The following is a 19682-nucleotide window of genomic DNA, read 5'->3' on the forward strand; positions in this document are numbered from 1 at the left end:
TAACTTGATTTTTATTAAACTGAAATATTTAAATATTATAAAATGTTTCCCTCACAGCTTGGACCAATCAGCCTTGTGTTTATAGGAATTATTTCTGTTCACTGTATGCACATTTTGGTACGTTGCAGTCACTTTCTATGTCAGAGGTAAATGTGGATTTGTTAAGTCTATTTAATTTATTTTAAATCTATATATTTACTTAAAGTATCAGATAGTCTTATATTTCTACTGTGCTTTGCAACTAGAAGTTGTATTTCCTATAATCTGTTACATAGATAAGTCTAAGATAATGAATATGGGAAAAGGTAGCATTTCATACGATTGCAATCTAGTCAGAATATATATACTTCCTTTAAAAGAAGTGAAATAGAATGGTTTCTTTTATTCAGTGTAAGTGAAAAAAATCAGGGAAGTTATATGGGGAAAATGGAGGCAGCAGGGCTACTTTTAGTTAAAGAATAATGGTCTTTAATTTGTTAGTAATTTCATTTTGGGTGTAATGCCTTTGCTGCTCTTTGCTGGTATGTGGGTTGGTAGATAGTCAATAAAACAATATTTTGTTTTCTTTATTTTTGCATCATAAAATGATTCTGTTGGATAGTGAAACAACTTTTTAAAAAAATGAATATTGTCTATTCTGATAAACTGATATTCTAATCTTAACTCTTTTTTGTTGGTGCTAAATGTTCTTAAAACTTTGGGCACGTCATTTATGATCTTTAAATAACAATGTATACTTAAAAAAAATAGGAGAGGCAACATGGCTATTTTGATGATTAAATAGGGTAGTTTGTATAACAATATATTATAAAGCCCTGTACAGATGTGTTAAATAATGCCATTCTAAGAATGGAATAATTTAAGCATGAACAGTGTAGTTGATGTTTTTAGATAATTGAAACATTTAAATCAGTGAAACACAATTACTACGTTATATGAATTCAACAAATACGTAAACTTTAATAGTGGATAAAAACTAATATACCGGTAAGAAGGGTATATAAAAATTTTTAATTTCATGAGATAACTTAAGAAGTATGCAGATCTCGAAATTTCGAAAACTCCTCTGTCAGTGTATAGCCCATTTATCTGATGTTCTTTTCAAGAAATGGATTTATGGACCAATTAAAAAGTTTTCTTTTTCATATGCATGTATGTCATTAACTTTCAGGTTTAAAAGGTCAACATTAGGGTATAGTGACACTGTGAGTTTTGCTATGGAAGTAAGTCCTTGGAGTTGTCTGCAGAAGCAAGCAGCATGGGGACGGTAAGTACTTGCTATGTTATTAATAATTATTTTAAGTATTAATAATATTTAAAATTACATTAATTTTAAGCATTTTAATCTGACAAGATACATTAACAAAAGTATGATAAAGTTGGGAGGAAACAATCTTTAGAGTTAGACAGACTTGGATTCAAATCTCAACTCTACCATCTTACAAATTTATGACCTGGGTCAAAGTATTTTTATTTTGTTTTAGTATTTCACTATCAAATGAGTTTATAATAATACTTCACAGGATTATTATAGTAGTCTAAATAAAATTATATTTATAAAGCACCTAGCTAACCTCTGGTATAATCATGCTCAATAATTAAGGAAAAAAACCAAGAGAAATGTTGCAATCTCTATTTCAAATAAAATTGTGGTGTTTAGCTACATGTTCTTAAGACATCTGAAGTACGTATTTTAGCATAATCTTGTTTTTATTATTGTATTGTTTAAATGTAACTTTACTATTGATGGACATGACTAATCAAAATCAGGTAAATACAGGACTGGAAGATAAGCACAGGCAATTCACAACATGCTGACTATGGTACAAATGATACGGGCGGTGGAAATTAAAAGAAGGAAAAGAACAGTGTTAGTAGAGTAGTTTATGGTTAAATATGGCCTTTCTGGGGATTTTCAGGACGTTAGATGTGTTTATGAGCTGCTCAGAGTTCACAGCCTGATATGCTGTGTAGGAGGAGGAAGAAAACAGAGCCGAATGCCCTAGGGATTTGCCCCCAGAACCCTGTCTTCTTCCTTCTTCTCCCCCAGTCTGTAGGCACCTTTGTCTATTTTTTTCTATCAAAAAGAATGGCTTTCAGATAGAAGTGGCTGGAATGATTGTTGGTAAGGATACTAAAATCAAAGGTGGATGAAGAGATCTTAAGGGAATACTTAAACGTAATTCATCAGTGAGAAGAAACTTGAATTCATTTCAAGGTACCAAGATTACTAACAAATGAGATCCCCTGAAGAACCATAGAGAACTAGAGAGTTATGGCAAGAATGAAGATGGGCACGGGCCCTTCCAGTTTCAAATGGGAGGAGGAGGGTCTATAGATTTTTTAGACTAGGTTGCTTGACAGCTTGACATTTATGGTCAGACAAGAGACTATAACGAATTAGTAAGTGCAAGCTCTTGTGTCACTAATTGTTCCCAGAACAATAGGGAAAGGTATGGGCTGTATACTAATAACATGAAGGCAGACTTTTGATTGTAATAATACCCAAATAAAGCTCATTTGACCGGTGAATTCCCTTTCCTACTCCCATACGCTACTTTATGTAGCTGGAATTTTTTAGAGTATCTAAAAAAATATGAACAGAGCTAAGCTCCTGGAGAGGTCTCTGGTGGAATGACTTAGGGCCATGCCCCCAGTCCTCTCGCATTCCTATTCTTATTAGTGATTTGGATAGTAGGGAATATGTTCATCCTGTTTGCTGGGAAATACACTGGGTTGATCTGAAAAAGATCTTGAGAAGTAGGAGAGATGGGCTTAAACTAGCTGATGAAATGTTTTCATGAAATCATTTTATAGACAGATACTCTTTTTTTTTTTTAAGAAGTTTATTTATTTTATTTATTTATTTATTTATATTTGGCTGTGTTGGGTCTTCGTTTCTGTGCGAGGGCTTTCTCTAGTTGTGGCAAGTGGGGGCCACTCTTCATCGCGGTGCGCGGGCCTATCACTGTCGTGGCCTCTCTTGTTGCGGAGCACAGGCTCCAGACGCGCAGGCTCAACAGGTGTGGCTCATGGGCCCAGCCGCTCCACGGCATGTGGGATCTTCCCAGACCAGGGCTCAAACCCGTGTCCCCTGCATTGGCAGGCAGACTCTCAACCACTGCGCCACCAGGGAAGCCCTAGACAGATACTCTTAAACTGTGGAATTTCAGAAGGAAATGATGGGAAAATATGGGCTTTTAACGTATGTAACATTTTTTTGCTCAATAATAATTCTAGTGATATACAGATCATAAATACGTGCTCTTTGTAGAAAATAAATGCTTTAAGCCTATTTCTTATTGTAATGAAGTAAAAAGAATAAATGCTATTATGAAATATTTTAAAATAGTTAAAAAGAGAAAAAATACATCGACATCTTAGCAGCTCTTATTAATACTTATTTGTGGGTATCTCTTTTCAGGAGTGTGGTTGATTTTTTTCTGGTGATAACACAGCTGGGATTCTGTAGTGTTTATATTGTCTTCTTAGCTGAAAATGTGAAACAAGTAAGTATTTTTCTCCAGTTTTTGAAATCATTTTCTTCTGATGCCATAGTTATGGCATCATATTGCCTCTGAGTAAGCTGTGGTTGAATATGAAAATGTGTTTCTTTCATAAATCATGTATCTTTCTAGATTTTCCTTTAGTCATTTTTTTTGCAAGTTGGATTCTGCTATTGTTGACTTTTACGTTTCTTGCTATTATGTCAATTATGCTTGTTCTTTCAGATCGAAACAGGCATAATTTACTGATTCTTGGCTATTTGGAATTTAGATCTCAAAAGCAGATATATGGATGTTTTGGTAGCATATTTTTTACATTGATATTTTATAAAAAAGTATATAAGGCATTAGCCAGCAGCCTAAAAAGCGAAGTTAAAAAGTGGGCATTACTAAAATCTCATAATTATTGCCATTGTCTAAAAAGATACTGTGTCCAGAAATGTACAGTGTTCTGTAGTTCTCTCCATATTATAAAGGTTTGTTTTAAGAGGAAGTGGTTTGCAGTCTTGGTAGAGACTGTCAATTTGAACAAACATGCAAAGCACTGAAATAAAAAAGCTCCCCTATCAGAATAATGCCAAAGCACATTTCTTTATGTGCTTTAACTGGTAGTTGGCCTATTATTCCTACTTTACCCTCTGCTCTTCTTTATTTTAATCAATAACAGTTGTTAGTATACACAAGTGCATGGTGCAGTAGTAGGCATTATATATAGTAATATGTAGAACTTCTCGTAGGTATTTTAATGCAAAATCATGTGAATATGTGTTCTAAAGAATCTATATGTATATATCTAAGTATATATTTGACTCATTTTTCTAAGTTATAAACTGCTTCATTTTATATTTAGACCAAGATTTGGCAACATTTTTTATAAAGGGCCAGATAATAAGTATTTTCTGTTTTGCAGGCCATATGATCTCTGTCTCAACTCAGCCATAGACAACAATACATTAGATATGGCTGTATTCCAATAAAATTTTATTTGCAAAATTAGGTGGTAGATTGGGTTTGGTCTGCAGGCCAAAGTTTAATAAAGCCACCAGCTTAGGTTTTTAATGTCGGAAAGGATCACTGAGTCTTTCTCTTATAAATAAGAGAGTTGATGGTTTTATCAGCACTACTCATTATAGATGATGTGCTTTTGATTTTACAAATATTTAATTCCACAAGTCACATATTTTTAGGGCTGCTAACTCAGTTAAGAGGCTATTTATTGTCAAGATAGACATACTATCTTAGCAGTCATTTACATAGAATACAGTGGAAACGGTGCCTTTCTAGGATCGTGCAGCATGGTAGTACTATATCTTTTCTATCATCTCCTAAGAGAGCCACCAACAAGCTTGATTTAAAGTTATAAATAATGCTAATAATGCCTTATAATCTTATATTTTATAAGCTATGATATATATCCTGTAATTTTTTTACAACTACTCTGTAATATAAGTTCTATGCTCATTTTATGAATGAGGAAACCTCATCTCACAGAGCATGAGCAGTGTCCCCTAGGTCACGTGAATTAGTCAGAAACCTAGGTGCCTGACGTAGCTGCCACACAGTATATTAATTGTTCATCACTGGGCAGGACATTGTCTGATTTTAGTTGTGTGTATGTGTACGTGTGTGACATAGACTGTGTTAAGTACATACAATAAATATCTATAAGCTTAGGATTGGTGACTTTCTCCTATGAAATGATATCAGATGCTTCCAAAGTTGAATGGAAGAATTTAACCCATTTGCACATATCCTAAGAAGACCAGGTAGAAACAGTGACTCTCTGGAAGGTAAGGAGAAGCTTGCTGTAGATAGACGAAAGATCTTTTGAGGCATGAAGAGCAACATGGAAAAAGACATTCAGTCAGACTTGAGACTTGAAAAGTTGAACTCTGCAGAGCAGACAGATGGTCACTGAAACAGCATCATGAGAGACTTTCCCTCTCTGCAGAGGTGTTCTCACACTTGATAGCAATCTCCAATTAAAGACACATTTTTTGTTGTTGTTGTTTGTTTTGTTTTTTAAATTTATTTATTTATTTATGGCTGTGTTGGGTCTTCGTTTCTGTGCGAGGGCTTTCTCTAGTTGCGGCAAACGGGGGCCACTCTTCATCGCGGTGCGCGGGCCTATCACTGTCGCGGCCTCTCTTGTTGCGGAGCACAGGCTCCAGACGCACAGGCTCAGCAATTGTGGCTCACGGGCCTAGTCGCTCCGCGGCATGTGGGATCTTCCCAGACCAGGGCTCGAACCCGTGTTCCCTGCATTGGCAGGCAGATTCTCAACCACTGCACCACCAGGGAAGCCCCCAAGACACATGGTTTGATTAAACCTTACTAATTGCTACTACTTTTACAGTTAAAATTTGTAAGATTTTTACCTCCTTAATCTACATAAAATTGAAGTTTCAGTATTTCATTGAATCAAAGAATTAAGAATTAATTAAACTAAGAGTTTAGTTCCCATACAAACGTGTACATCTCCTGCTTTGTAACTGTCACATGGCTGTTCTTTCTTTCTTTCTTTCTTTCTTTCTTTCTTTCTTTCTTTCTTTTTGGCTGTGTTGGGTCTTCGTTTCTGTGCGAGGGCTTTCTCCAGTTGCGGCGAGCGGGGGCCACTCCTCATCGCGGTGCACGGGCCTCTCACTATCGTGGTCTCTCTTGTTGCGGGGCACAGGCTCCAGACGTGCAGGCTCAGTAGTTGTGGCTCACAGGCCTAGTTGCTCCGCGGCATGTGGGATCTTCCCGCACAGGGGCACGAACCCGTGTCCCCTGCATTGGCAGGCGGATTCCTAACCACTGCGCCACCAGGGAAGCCCCACGTGGCTGTTCTTGATCCCGTTAAGCCACTGTGGACAATCGACAGGGGGAAAAGAACTGTGGTGCTTCAAGTGATTCTAGTCCGTGGTGGTTGTAGTAGCTCCTCTCTGTTCTTACTCTGAGATACTCAAGAAAATGTCAGGTAGACAGAGTAGTGTATATGGGCGTGAAGAGTTGGGAAGGGATTGTACATTCAGAGGAAGAAAAATGTTGTGATACCAAAGACCATGGACTTCAGAGTCAGAAGATCTGAATTCAAATCCGTGCTCTCAGTTTTAACTCACACATTGGGTAAGACCCTCTTGTCCCTCGTCAAGCCTCGGTTTCCTTATTTGTAAAATGGGAACGGTAGCAAAATCTCCCCACGTTCCTCGTAAATTTATTGTGAGGTTCAGCTGACAAAAGGTTTGCGAAAGCCTTTATAAAATGCATTATGCATTTTATATGCAGTATGCAAATGTAGCGTATTGTGTCTTTTAATTCTGCATTTTAGCTTTGCTGAAGAACATAATCTGCCTTTGGAATTTTAACCATTAAATTACTGAATTGAAAAGCTAATAAATAGTAGAATTTAGTAAATTTGAGATCTAAATGGAAACAACTGAATTTAGTAATTTTATTTTATAATATTTATTTCAGTGTTTTGCATTTTGGTAAACATGTGAGATCATAGGAAGTCCTATTAGATAGCCAATCTCTGTCTCTAGAGGGCACCAAAGGATTCAAATGTTTACCTGAATCTTGCTCTGGGTATGTATCTACATTTTTATTTTACTTTATTTTTTAATCTTGAGAATTTTTATAACCATCTTTCTGCCAAAGAATACTAATTATTATGAGAGATTTGTGGTAGAATTGATTTCAAATTCCCAAGCACCTAATGACTCAAACAGTCCTTTCTAAAATTGGTTATATAACTGCTTTTCTCTTACCAGATATCCTTGTTAGAGCTTAATTTTGATCATTATCTAATCTGATTATTGGACGTAATTCTTTGATACAGAAGTATTTGGCTGTAAATAATTTGGTTACAGAGGAAATTGGGTCAACAAATAAAATACATTCTTAAAAGCCAAGTAATGTGAATTATCAAATTTGCTTCTATTTCATATTATAGAAAATAAGATTAAAAGTTTTAATGGACAATTACAAGATAAATGAGAGCTATGCATTTCTTAAATGGTACATGGTGTAACCTGAGAGTTTGTTAGTCCTGTGTGAGTTATAAATTGCCAATATAACTTAAAACTAGTAGATATATTCCCTGCAGTTTAAGATGATATGTACATTTGTAGTGACACTAAACATTGCTTATTGTGGATAAGTGTAAAATTAAACACCTAAATTATTATTCATATCAGGATTTTGTTCTGTACTTCTGACTTTTTGGCCTTTTGTTACTGTATTTAAGGAGAGAGAGAGAGATGTCAAGGTGGAGGCCAGGTGGCTACTTGGGCAGGGTCCCTCTTTAAGGATTGCAGCATTTTGGTCAGGTAAACATGTACCTGTCACAAGCTAGATTCTGGGGTCTCAGGCCTGGGTTTGAATCCTAGAACCACGACTTACTGGCTTGATATTATATAGGGTTTTTTTTTTTTTTACCCTCCCTAAACCTCAGTTTCCTCAGCTATAAATTGATATTAATACTACCACCCACCTCAGAGTGTTTTTTTGAGGATTAGTTGAGATGTTGTATAAGATTTAGTTCAGTACCTGACACATAGTAAGTACTCAGAAAATACTTGCTGTTATTACTAAGAATAACATTTATGTATCCAGAGACTTGATAAGTCTTTGTGTTCCATTGTGTTCAAAGGAGGGTACAGTATTTGGGGCAAATAGATTTTCACTGGAATTTATATTATAGTTTGATCTGCCAGTGCTGTGAGTTTTTAAGATTATTTTTAAAGTCCTCTATAATTTCATTTCTATCTTTGTAAGTTGGATTATGTGATTAATTGAATCAAGCACAATTTTTAGTAAATGGAGCCTATAAATCATTGCATCTCTTTTGAAAGTTGAATATAGGTTTATAGAAGTGGCTGAATAAATTTTGAGGCAAAGTTGATTTATCTTGTAGAAGTTTTTTGCTCTAATAAGAATTTATTTAGTGTCTAGCATGCACGAAGATAGTCGATTTTTAACAAATATTTATTGACAGTGATGATAATTCATCAGCAGTTGCTTTATAAAATACCTTTAAAGTTAGGCTCTGATTTCTGAATTTAATTTTGAGTACTGTACATTTCTAAGAGGTACTTAGAGATTGTTTCTTACTTTGAAAAAAGTATGTCAGTAGAATACCCAATGGCCATTCTGGACAAGCATGCGTCCACTTTTGATCATCTCAGAAGCAGGTTGAGCCTTTCTAGGCATCATGAGCTTCACAGTCACAAAGCTTCAAAATAAATTAGTAAATCCATCCTCATAATTTCCTAGTGAACTTTCTTTTCACAGTATGATAAAGCTATTTTGCAAAGAAGATTTTCCTATTTTAATTATCCTTAAATTTGATATCTATATTTCTAAGACACGAGAGTATCTTAAAACTCTGTAAGTATTTTATTTATTGTAAATGAATTTATCATAGAGTGTATATAGATCATAATTTTCTTTGTATTTCTCCTTTATGATTATAAGTTGATGGAAGTTTTTTTCCCCCCCTCTTCCTTATTCTCCTGGTAATCCTGTATAGGTTCATGAAGGGTTCCTGGAGAGTAAAGTGTTTGTTTTGAATAGTACCAATTCATCAGATCCATGTGAGAGAAGAACTATTGACCTAAGGATATATATGCTTTGCTTTCTTCCATTTCTAATTCTTTTGGTCTTCATTCGTGAGCTCAAGAATCTATTTGTGCTTTCATTCCTTGCCAACGTTTCCATGGCTGTGAGTCTTGTGATAATTTATCAATACATTGTTAGGGTAAGTATAACATGTTTTTCACTGTGTCATATGTTTCTTAACAAGTAAATATTTTTCACTTTGGAAGTAAAAGTAATGATAAGTAAAGACTCTACTTCATATGTGTCACACAGGAGATAATCAGGGAACTCTGGTTTCCTTTTGGGGGATACTGCTTAGTTGAAAAAGCAATATATGACATAGAGGTTGAAAGCATAGGTTTTGTAGTCAGATCTGGTTTTGAATCTTGGTCAGTGTGTTTCTGGACTGTATGATATTGCTTCAGAAGATAGTAATACCTGACTTATTAGAGTTGTGAGATTTAGGATCGTGCCTTAGTGCACTGCCTAACGTGAAACAAAGAACTCATTAGTGTTTTGTTTATTCCTTTAAGATTTAAACCAATCACAAGAGACGGGAGTACAAACGTGATTTTATAATTTTCTTTCACTTCTGAACCTTTATTTGCTGCCACCACTTCAGCTCACTGCCACTACACTAGGCTGTAACCTCTTTATCTGATGTATGCAATAACCTCAACTCATTTCATTGTCGGCAGTCTGGAGATTCTTAACCCAGTTTCCTTAAAATATTCTATTGATGGGATTCAGGGGATCTGCAAATCCCTTAAAATTATTTGTAAGATTTAGTGTTTCTGTATGTATATATGCATTTTTCTACTGAGCAGCTGTATAGCTTTCATCCCTCATAGGAGCCAGTGACTCAAAAAAGGTAGAGAATCCTATTTTTTCCTGATACAGTCCATTTTATACATTGCTGCCAAAGCAGTTGTCCTAAAATCTCCATTAGCAATTCATTACAGATTCTCTTACGATGGATCTATGTTTCCTTTTTGCCCCATCTTGATTCCAAAGCCTGTAGACTCTTTGTTATATCATGTGAGAGTGAAAGGCGACAGGCAGGAAGATCTCATAAGGCTTTCTGGAGTTCGTGACCCCTTGGCTGGACATGTGGGAGTTAGTGGAGCAGAAAAGGAGGCTCCTTAGGTAGAGGGAACCATGTGAGCCTTGAAGAACAGTTTAGCATTATCCAATAATCCAAACATTTTAGTAAGTTTTTCATTTTGACCCTAGCTTATGTTTCACCATTATATCACACAGTTCTACCTATGCTTCAGATGTTCTAAATCTATTCCCCAAATTTTCCCTGTGCTGTCACACTTCAGTTTCTTTGTTCATCCTCTTTCATTGGCCTTGAATTCCGCTTCTAGTCAGGTAAAGGCAGAGAACACAGGCTGGTGAGGAGACTTGGGCTAGCTGGAAGAAGTGGCCAGTGTGGGCCCAGGGATCTTGAACAAGATGCGCAGTCTGTGAGTTTCCAGATAATGAGAGTTAGAAGAAGGCTATATGAGTCAGGACCAAGAAATCAAAGCCAGAGTCAGAGCATAGGCACAAGTAATAAGGGTAATGGCAACTGTCAGGTCAAAGAGTAAGATGCTGAAACCACGAGGAGACCTGTTCTAGAGAACAGCACAGCGTTATTGAGATAGAAAGCCAAAGTCAGGAAATCTTAGAGACCAAAAGAGCAATGAAAGTAGAGTGGGGAATGAATTTCATTGGACACCATCAGCAGTGGTTGATAACTGACTATATGGCTCTCAGCTCAGACGTTGAATATGCTTATGTATTTCCTGTTGTGGCAGGAGCCATACCCAGTGAGAACAGCCTGGGACTTACAGGTGGAAACAGGTAATCAGGAGCATTTAGCTCAGATGGAATGTGTGGGCTTGAGGGAAACAATTGCTTTTGGCAGTGAAATCCTAACAGCTTGGCTACATTTAACATAGGATGCTTAAAGTGTTTATTGAAAGAATTATTCACATTTATAATACACATTTGCTGCTGTGAAGCTCAGAAGTATATGATTTCGCTCTTCCATTTTAAGTTCTTTCAAGTAAGTAAAGATGTAACTTATTGACATCTTATTTTTTCTTTCTCCAGAATATGCCAGATCCCCACAACCTTCCAATAGTGGCTGGCTGGAAAAAATACCCTCTCTTTTTTGGTACTGCTGTATTTGCTTTTGAAGGCATAGGAGTGGTAAGGATTTAGTCTTTATTACTATTTTTTAAAATCTTAAGTTAACACAAAGACTTATTTACATTTAAAAATGCCTGTTTTTTGTTTCTATTTTTTTATTCCTAGAAAACGATTTGCATTTTGGTATGACAGACTTGAATTATAGTTTCCTTCTTCTACTTACCAAGACTTTTATCTCAGATGTATCACTTTTTCTTAATCTGTAAAATGAGAACATTTGAGTGGATGATTTTTTAACATTTTATCGTGGAAATTTTCAAACCTATACAAAACTTAGAGAATAGTGTGATGAATGCCTATGGAAGCATCACCCAGCTTCAAAAACCATTAACTTATGGCTAATTTTGTTTGATCTATATTCTATCTACTCTAGCAAGTCTGGGTTATATTCAGACAAATCCCAAACATCATATTTTATAGACTAGATGATTTTAAATGAATTGAAATTGTTACAAATTTACTATTGCATAAGAAGAGTCAAATATAAATTCTCTTCTTAGATTTATACATATCATACTTGTTTTGAGAAATGATGTTATCATAAAGCTAATACCAAGAGATACAAACATCCTGAGAATTCTGAGATCCTAAATATTTCCATTCAAGATGCTTCCAGTTCATTTCAAGCCTAGAATATGTAGATTTGGGGAAAGTAGAATATTGCTGTTTACTCCATAGCTTTTGTTTCATAGCCTGATGGTTTGGTATAGGAGCAAAACCACTCATAAACATCTATTCATATGAACCACAGACAAAACAGAACTAAAAGACAATTTTATGCCATTTTACTTGGGTTTCTGCTCTCTCTGAATTCTCCTTTATAGAATTCTCACTAATTCTCACAGCTCCACTTATCTGTGTTACAGCCATAAGTGTAGATTTTCATTTCTGCTTTAACTAGTAAGCTCTAGTTAACTGTTGGACATTTCCAGTTAAGTGTTGTTCCTCTGACATCTCAAATTCAACAACTCTGAAGTCTGACAGATAACCTTTTTTTTTTAATCTAAAACCAGTTTCACTTTCTCATTTCTCTATTTATTTTAGTTTTACTTCCAGTCACTCAAGCTTGAAATATTGGAGTACTTCTTTTCACTGTGTCCCTGGTTTCCCCATTCCAGTCAGTAATTAAGACATGTTGAGTCTTCTTTTCATATTTCTCCAAATCTATTCCATAAATGAGATTATGTGTAAAACACTTAATGCTGCTTGAGGGAACCTCTGTAAATGTTCATTTCCTTCTCTTCCTCCTTTTCTAGCTGTATTGACACCGTTCTTGACTTTAGCTTCTTATTTCAGGTCTGGATTATCTCCGGAACATACAAATTGTTCACTGTTTTCTTTTCCATTAATCACTTAAAATTTCCATGTCGACCTGACTAACGCACCTGAAAAGTGGAGATGAAATTAGTTATTATCTCATGAGGTTATTGTAAATACTATGGGATGTATTACATGCAAAGCTTTTGAAAAATACCTAGCACATTGTAAGCACTCAGTAAATACTTGTTATTATTATTACTTAGTGTCTTTTACTGCATGGTCAAATTGTATGGCCAAAATCTCCAAAGATTTGCCTAAAAAATTAACTTTGCAGTTAGCCTTTTTTCCTTTAAAGGTTTTTTTTTTTTTTCCCATAATGAAAATATTCATCTTATTAAATTGACGGCCATTAGATACAGATGGATAGATATAGAAACAATTACAGACATGTATATACATGGGTTCGTATACATACATATATTTCCTAACTCTGTCTGCTGAGAGAACTGGAAGCAGTGGCACCCAGTAGCAACGAGCACACTCAGCACCCAGATCCTGAGTTCTAAATACAATTCTCCAACAAAGGAAGCAAAGTTCTTTGGAGAAATAGCTGCTTGTAGGGCTGAAGCAAGGAAATTCAATGTGGGTCTGGAGCATCTTGTAGTGCCAGCAAGTATGGAAGTGCTCAAAAAACAGAAGAATGGATGCATGTCAAAGGGACACAGGACCCAACCTGATAGAACTCACGATGACCAAAGGTGGAACGATATGAGCAACAAAATAAATAATAGTGTTTGGGATTCATGCCCAAAGTATAAAACAAATATACATGAATCCATACTAATACAAATAAATGATGAAATAAATAAGTACATAGGGCAGATTTTCAAATAACTTATGTAAATACCCCCCCATCCAGGAGCTCTAATTTAATCCCCTCTATCTGTAGTGACTTACTTCCAATGAATAGAGTATGATGAGGGAGGAGGAGAAATCTTTACAGGCAGAGAAACCTGGCAAACACTGCCTTGCCCAAGTGATCAAAATTAACTTCACCAGTGATAAATCATGTTGATAGCATGTGTGATGAGAAGGGCACTGCACCTCTGTGGTATCCTTTTCTGAAACCTATTTTCCCAGTCTAGTCATGAAGAAAACATCAGACAAACCCAAGTAGAGCGACAGTGTACCAAATACCTAACCAATGCTCCTCAAAACTGTCAAGGTAATGTATGATAAGGAAGGATTGAGAAACTGCCACAGACCAGAGGAGATTAAGGAGACAGGACAGCAAAATGCAATGTGCTGTCCTGGATGGGACCCTGGAGCAGAAAAAGGAAAGTTAGTGGGAAAACTAGTGAAATCCAAATAAAGTTTGGAGTTTAATAATAATGTACCAATATTGGTTCTTAGTTGTAACACAGGTACTTAGGTTGTGTGAAATGTTAACAATAGCGGAAACTGGTCAGGAGTATATGGGAGTCTTCTGTTTATCTCTGCATCTTTTCTGTAAATCTAAAATTATTCCGGAGTAAGAAGTTTATTTTAAAAAACCTGACAGACAGTTTTGCCTACTAAGAGCTGATTTCAGATCTTTTTATTTTAAGAATAAAAAAATCTGTAGTGTGAAAAAATATATAACACGTAGAAAAATACATCAACAATTATGTGTTGCATATAAACTATAGAAAGATTAATTTGTGTACGTATAAGACGGGATATTAGATTGTTTTAAATTACTTGCATTCTCTTCTTAGGTCCTTCCACTGGAAAACCAAATGAAAGAATCAAAACGCTTCACCCAAGCATTGAATATTGGCATGGGAATTGTTACAACTCTGTATGTAACATTAGCTACCTTAGGATATATGTGTTTCCATGATGAAATCAAAGGCAGCATAACTTTAAATCTTCCCCAAGATGTGTGGTAGGTAGACAAGAGTTTGTTAACCTAGTTTGTGTATTTTGTAGATATAATTTACCAATGTTTCATGATAAAGGTGTATTCTTGGTTTTATGATTTAAACATTTAAAATCTTTACTGTGATTTCTTTGTTTGTGTAATCTAAATTTTTTTCATAATCTTCAGAAGAGATCATCTGTGATTTTACATATTCTTGTGGGATTTTTTTGAAAGATTCAAAATTATAGGGTGTTCCAAATTTGAGTAACATATAAGAGTAAAACATGACTCTGTTATTTATTTATTTATTTTTATTTTTTGGATTTTTCGAATTTTATTTTTTTATACAGCAGGTTCTTATTAGTTATCCATTTTATACATATCAGTGTATACATGTCAATTGCAATCTCCCAATTCATCACACCACCACCACTCCGCGCTTTCCCCCCTTGGTGTCCATACAAAACATGAATCTTTTAATATGGACTCACTTTATTAAAAAAATTTAATACTTATCCTTGCTGTCAAAAATCCAACACTCTGGGTTCCTGATAAAACAATACAACCCATCACTCATGGCCGTCACTGTTTTACTGGTCACCTCTAATACTGTATGTGCCCCAAGTCCTTTCTGAACACAGTTAGGTCACATTGTACAGTTGACCCTCAAACAACATGGGTTTGAACTGCATTGGTCCACTTATACGTGGATTTTTTTCAGTTAACATATTAGAAAAAAATTTTTTTTGATTAATTTTTATTGGAGTATAGTTGCTTTACAATGTTATGTTAGTTTCTACTGTACAGCAAAATGAATCAGCTGTACATATACATATATCCCCTCTGTTTTGGATTTCCTTCCCATTTAGGTCACCACAGTGCACTAAGTAGAGTTCCCTGTGCTATACAGTATGTTCTCATTAGTTGTCTATTTTATACATAGTATCAATAGTGTATATATGTCAATCCCAATCTCCCAATTCCTCCCAACCCTCCTTCCCCCTTGGTATCCATACATTTGTCCTCTATGTCTGTGTCTCTATTTCTGCTTTGCAAATAAGATCATCTATACCATTTTTCTAGATTCCAAATATATGCGTTAATATACGATATTTGTTTTTCTCTTTTTGACTTACTTCACTCTGTATGACACTTTCTAGGTCCATCCATGTCTCTACAAATGACCCAATTTCATTCCTTTTTATGGCTGAGTAATATTCCATTGTATATATGTATCGCATCTTCTTTATCCATTCCTCTGTTGATGGACATTTAGGTTGCTGCCATGTCCTGGCTATTGTAAATAGTGCTACAATGAACATTGGGGTGCATGTGTCTTTTTGAATTATGGTTTTCTCTGGGTATATGCCCAGTAGTGAGATTGCTGGATCATATGGTAGTTCTATTTTTAGTTTTTTAAGGAACCTCCATACTGTTCTCCATAGTGACTGTATCAATTGACATTCCTACCCACAGTGCAAGAGGGTTCCCTTTTCTCCACACCCTCTCCAGCATTTATTGTTTGTAGATTTTTTGATGATGGCCATTCTTACCAGTGTGAGGTGATACCTCATTGTAGTTTTGATTTGCATTTCTCTGGTAATTAGTGATGTGGAGCACCTTTTCATGTGTTTGTTGGCACTCTGTATATCTTCTTTGGAGATATGTCTATTTAGGTCTTCTGCCTATATTTTGATTTGTTTGTCTCTTTTTTAGTATTGAGCTACATGAGCTGCTTGTATATTTTGGAGATTAATCCTTTGTCAGTTGCTTCATTTGCAAATATTTTCTCCCATTATGAGGGTTGTCTTTTCGTCTTCTTTATAGTTTCCTTTGCTGTGAAAAAGCTTTTAAGTTTCATTAGGTCCCATTTGTTTTTTTTTTTGTTTTTATTTTCATTACTCTAGGAGGTGGGAAAACAGGACAGCCACATGTAAAAGAACGAAATTAGAACACTCCCTAACACCATACACAAAAATAAACTCAAAATGGATTAAAGACCTTAATGTAAGGCCAGACACTATCAAACTCTTAGAGGAAAACACAGGTAGAACACTCTTTGACATAAATTGCAGAAAGATCTTTTTGACCCACCTCCTAGAAAAAATTGTTGAGATTTGTGACAATTTGAAAAAACTCAGAAACTACATAGCCGAGAAGTATCAAAAAAATTAAAAAGTTAGGTATGTCATAAATCTATAAAATATATGTAGCTATACATGTAACATCCAAAATATGCGTTAATTGACTGTTTATGTTATCAGTAAGGCTTCCAGTCAACAGTAGGCTATTAGTAGTTAAGTTTCGGGGGAATCAAAAGTTATATGTGAATTTTCAACTGCGGGGGTTGGCACCCCTCACCCCTGTGTTGGTCCAGGGTCAACTGTAGGTAAATAGTATTAATATTCATATTAATATTATATATATCTTAATATTCTCTTTAATATTAGAACCATATTCTGCTAAATGAAGCAATATATAGGGTTTTTTCTTCTTCCAGAGATTGGTCTTTGGAGGTTTAAAAAAGATATTGGCAGTCATTACGATGCAGAGTTGCTACCTTATTTATGAAATGGAAGGTAACTCCTTAGTTTTGATAAATGCAAAGAATAAATGCTGATTTAATTAATATCACACTGCTCCTTTAGCTGCTTGGATAGAAGTCTGTGAAACCTTAAGTTTAAATAGTATATATTTTGTAAAATAGATAGCTAGTGGGAAGCAGCCACATGGCACAGGGAGATCAGCACAGTGCTTTGTGACCACCTAGAGGGGTGGGATAGGGAAGGTGGGAGGGAGGGAGATGCAAGAGGGAAGAGTTATGGGGATATATGTATATGTATAACTGATTCACTTTGTTATAAAGCAGAAACTAACACACCATTGTAAAGCAATTATACTCCAATAAAGATGTTAAAAAAAAATAAAGCATTGTTTCCCATAAAAATAATAAATAAATAAATAGTATATATTTTGGCTGGCTTCCTAATGAGAGTTTGACTGCTATTCAGTAATCATTTGCATCCTGGGTCTTCACTGGAGTCCAGAATGTTGTTAGAACAAAGGTATGCAGGGAACTATTTATGACAGAGAGAAAGTACCTAGAATAGTTTCCAGGTTGCACAGAGGCATACATGCAGTGTGTTTATCTTTTTATTTTTAAATTATAGTTTTACTTTAGTTATGACATATTTACAAAGGTATTTCAAGATGGAACATGTTTTAATGTCATACATTTGTTTCAAGCTGGAGACATGACTACCAACAAGATATACGGTTGTTCAGCATTTATTTCATTAACCTATTTTATAGTTGATTATGTAATTTTGTTTCCTTCAAATGTGCTTCTTTTTTCTTTTTTTATAATAGTTTAATGTGGAGTAGAATCTTAAACAGCTTAATATAAGAGAATCAAGGCTAAAAATTATGGTAGCTTAGTTCCTCTTTCAAAGACAGTATAATGTCTAGAAAATAGAATGGTATTTTTCTCCACTTGGAATAACATTTAGACTAAATCCTGAAAACAAATTTATAAATAAATTTGACAAGTACTTTTAATGTCAACTATAAAATGTAGGTGGGGAAACAATCTCAGAATTCTTCCCTACTCTTACTCACAAAAGTATTTAAAGAAAGTCTTAAGGGCGAAGGTGAGAGTGCATGCGTGTCAAGTTGGGATGTTCCTGTCCGCAGGGAGTTAAGAACATGGTGAAGGAGCAGTGAGCAAGGATGTGGAGGGAATGCTTTTGGTATTCACAACTAAATCCTGAGTGTGTGATACTGCGCCTGCAGTAGCTTTAATTAATCCTTCCCTTTTTCTGCATCCCCTTCCCACCTCTTGCCTTATCCCTAATTGCTGTGGCTCCCCAGTTAGAACGGAACTAGTCGCAAACCTTGATTAAAAAGAGACTATCAGATCATAGTTTCTATTCAAGAAAGCCTAGCTAGACACCTGCTTTTTTATTTAGGAGAGCCTTGTATCCTAAGAAACAAAAATCTGGAAAAAACAGGAAAGCAAGTCAAGATACTCTCCTTTAGAGAACTTGTAACACCTTCTCATGGTGTATATATGCCTTCTGTGGCCTATAGTCTTATTTCTTTATGGTCTGCAGCTGGGACAGTTAAAATACTAGCCATGGCTGAGGGATACTGGAGAGGAGATGCTTGTCTGTTATAGTGATAGTCTTCCAAAATGAGAAGTTTGGACTAGAATAGTCATGGGGTTATACCTAATGTTCCTTTCTTGAAATGCTATGTATGAGTCTCTTCTCCCCCCAACCCACCCGTGCTTCAGGCAATAGGCCTAGCAATTTAGAGAATGTACAGTGTACTCTTTATTGGCTGGGCATGAAATCCAATGACTGTCACAAGAGCCTAGGGAACTCATAGCTACTAGCTATGGGAAGCTGTAAAGGGCTTTTGATGCCACATTGACTTAAAGTCTCAGAGTTCATACGGGGTATTTCTACAAGAAAAGATTGAATTAGAAAGCAGCCCCAGAATAAAGCAAGTATGGATTAGAGAGGCTCCAAGTTATTATTATTTATTACCCTCAATCTTAGTGAGGCGTCATTTTTTAAAACTAGTTACGAATAATATTGTTCAACATATTGCATTTAGCTTTTGAAGTAAAGGGTGTATTTTAAAGATGATAATGAAGTAAATTCACAATTCTGAGCTAGAACATTAGCACCTTGAGGGCAGGAACCCTGCATCTTCTGGGTTTGTGATGCATCTCCACAATCTAGCGCATTACTCAGCATTTAAGAGGCACTTAGTAAACATTTGTTACATAGTATTCTAAGCATAAAAGCATTTCTCCTGTTACTACTAGTCTTAGTTGAATGATGTTTTAGCAGTGGTTTTCCAAGATTTCCACTAAAGTAACCCAAATAGCAGACACACTTCCACTAACAGATTTCAAGGATATTAGGTTTTCATATAGACAAACACTGAGAAGCAGTTAGGTGACTTCTGCTGCCTCACACGTGGCATTCTTTGTGAAGCACACAATGGATAGGGAAGATTCAACCAAAAATAGGAAAGAAGCATATAAGAACAGGGAAGGTATGGGGTAGGTATTTTAATTTATTTAGAATATTGAACTGGGACTTCATTTTCCCCCCAAAACAGAACAAACCTTAAGTCTGAGCTCATGTTTGTAGCATATAGGAGCTAGGAGGCTGAGTATTCTGGGAAATAAAGCTGACAAATAGTGGCAGGTAATCAAGCTA

General features: G+C 35.6%; 1 protein-coding gene across 3 annotated transcripts in view; it reads left to right on the forward strand.

The window, feature by feature from the left end:
• The window catches only part of SLC36A4 (solute carrier family 36 member 4), a 53203-nt gene that overhangs the window by 13934 nt on the left and 19587 nt on the right, over nucleotides 1-19682 (forward strand). The window contains exons 4-9 of one of the 3 annotated variants that reach the window (XM_082409980.1): nucleotides 58-146; nucleotides 1172-1267; nucleotides 3425-3509; nucleotides 9019-9246; nucleotides 11187-11285; nucleotides 14303-14472. In XM_082409980.1, coding sequence (XP_082266106.1) covers nucleotides 58-146; nucleotides 1172-1267; nucleotides 3425-3509; nucleotides 9019-9246; nucleotides 11187-11285; nucleotides 14303-14472 — 767 coding nt within the window. The remainder of the gene's footprint in view (nucleotides 1-57; nucleotides 147-1171; nucleotides 1268-3424; nucleotides 3510-9018; nucleotides 9247-11186; nucleotides 11286-14302; nucleotides 14473-19682) is intronic. The other 2 variants (XM_082409982.1, XM_082409981.1) reach the window with 2 other exon arrangements.

The sequence above is a fragment of the Balaenoptera physalus genome, assembly GCF_965194825.1.
Source record: "Balaenoptera physalus genome assembly, chromosome: 10".
NCBI classification, from domain to species: domain Eukaryota; kingdom Metazoa; phylum Chordata; class Mammalia; order Artiodactyla; family Balaenopteridae; genus Balaenoptera; species Balaenoptera physalus.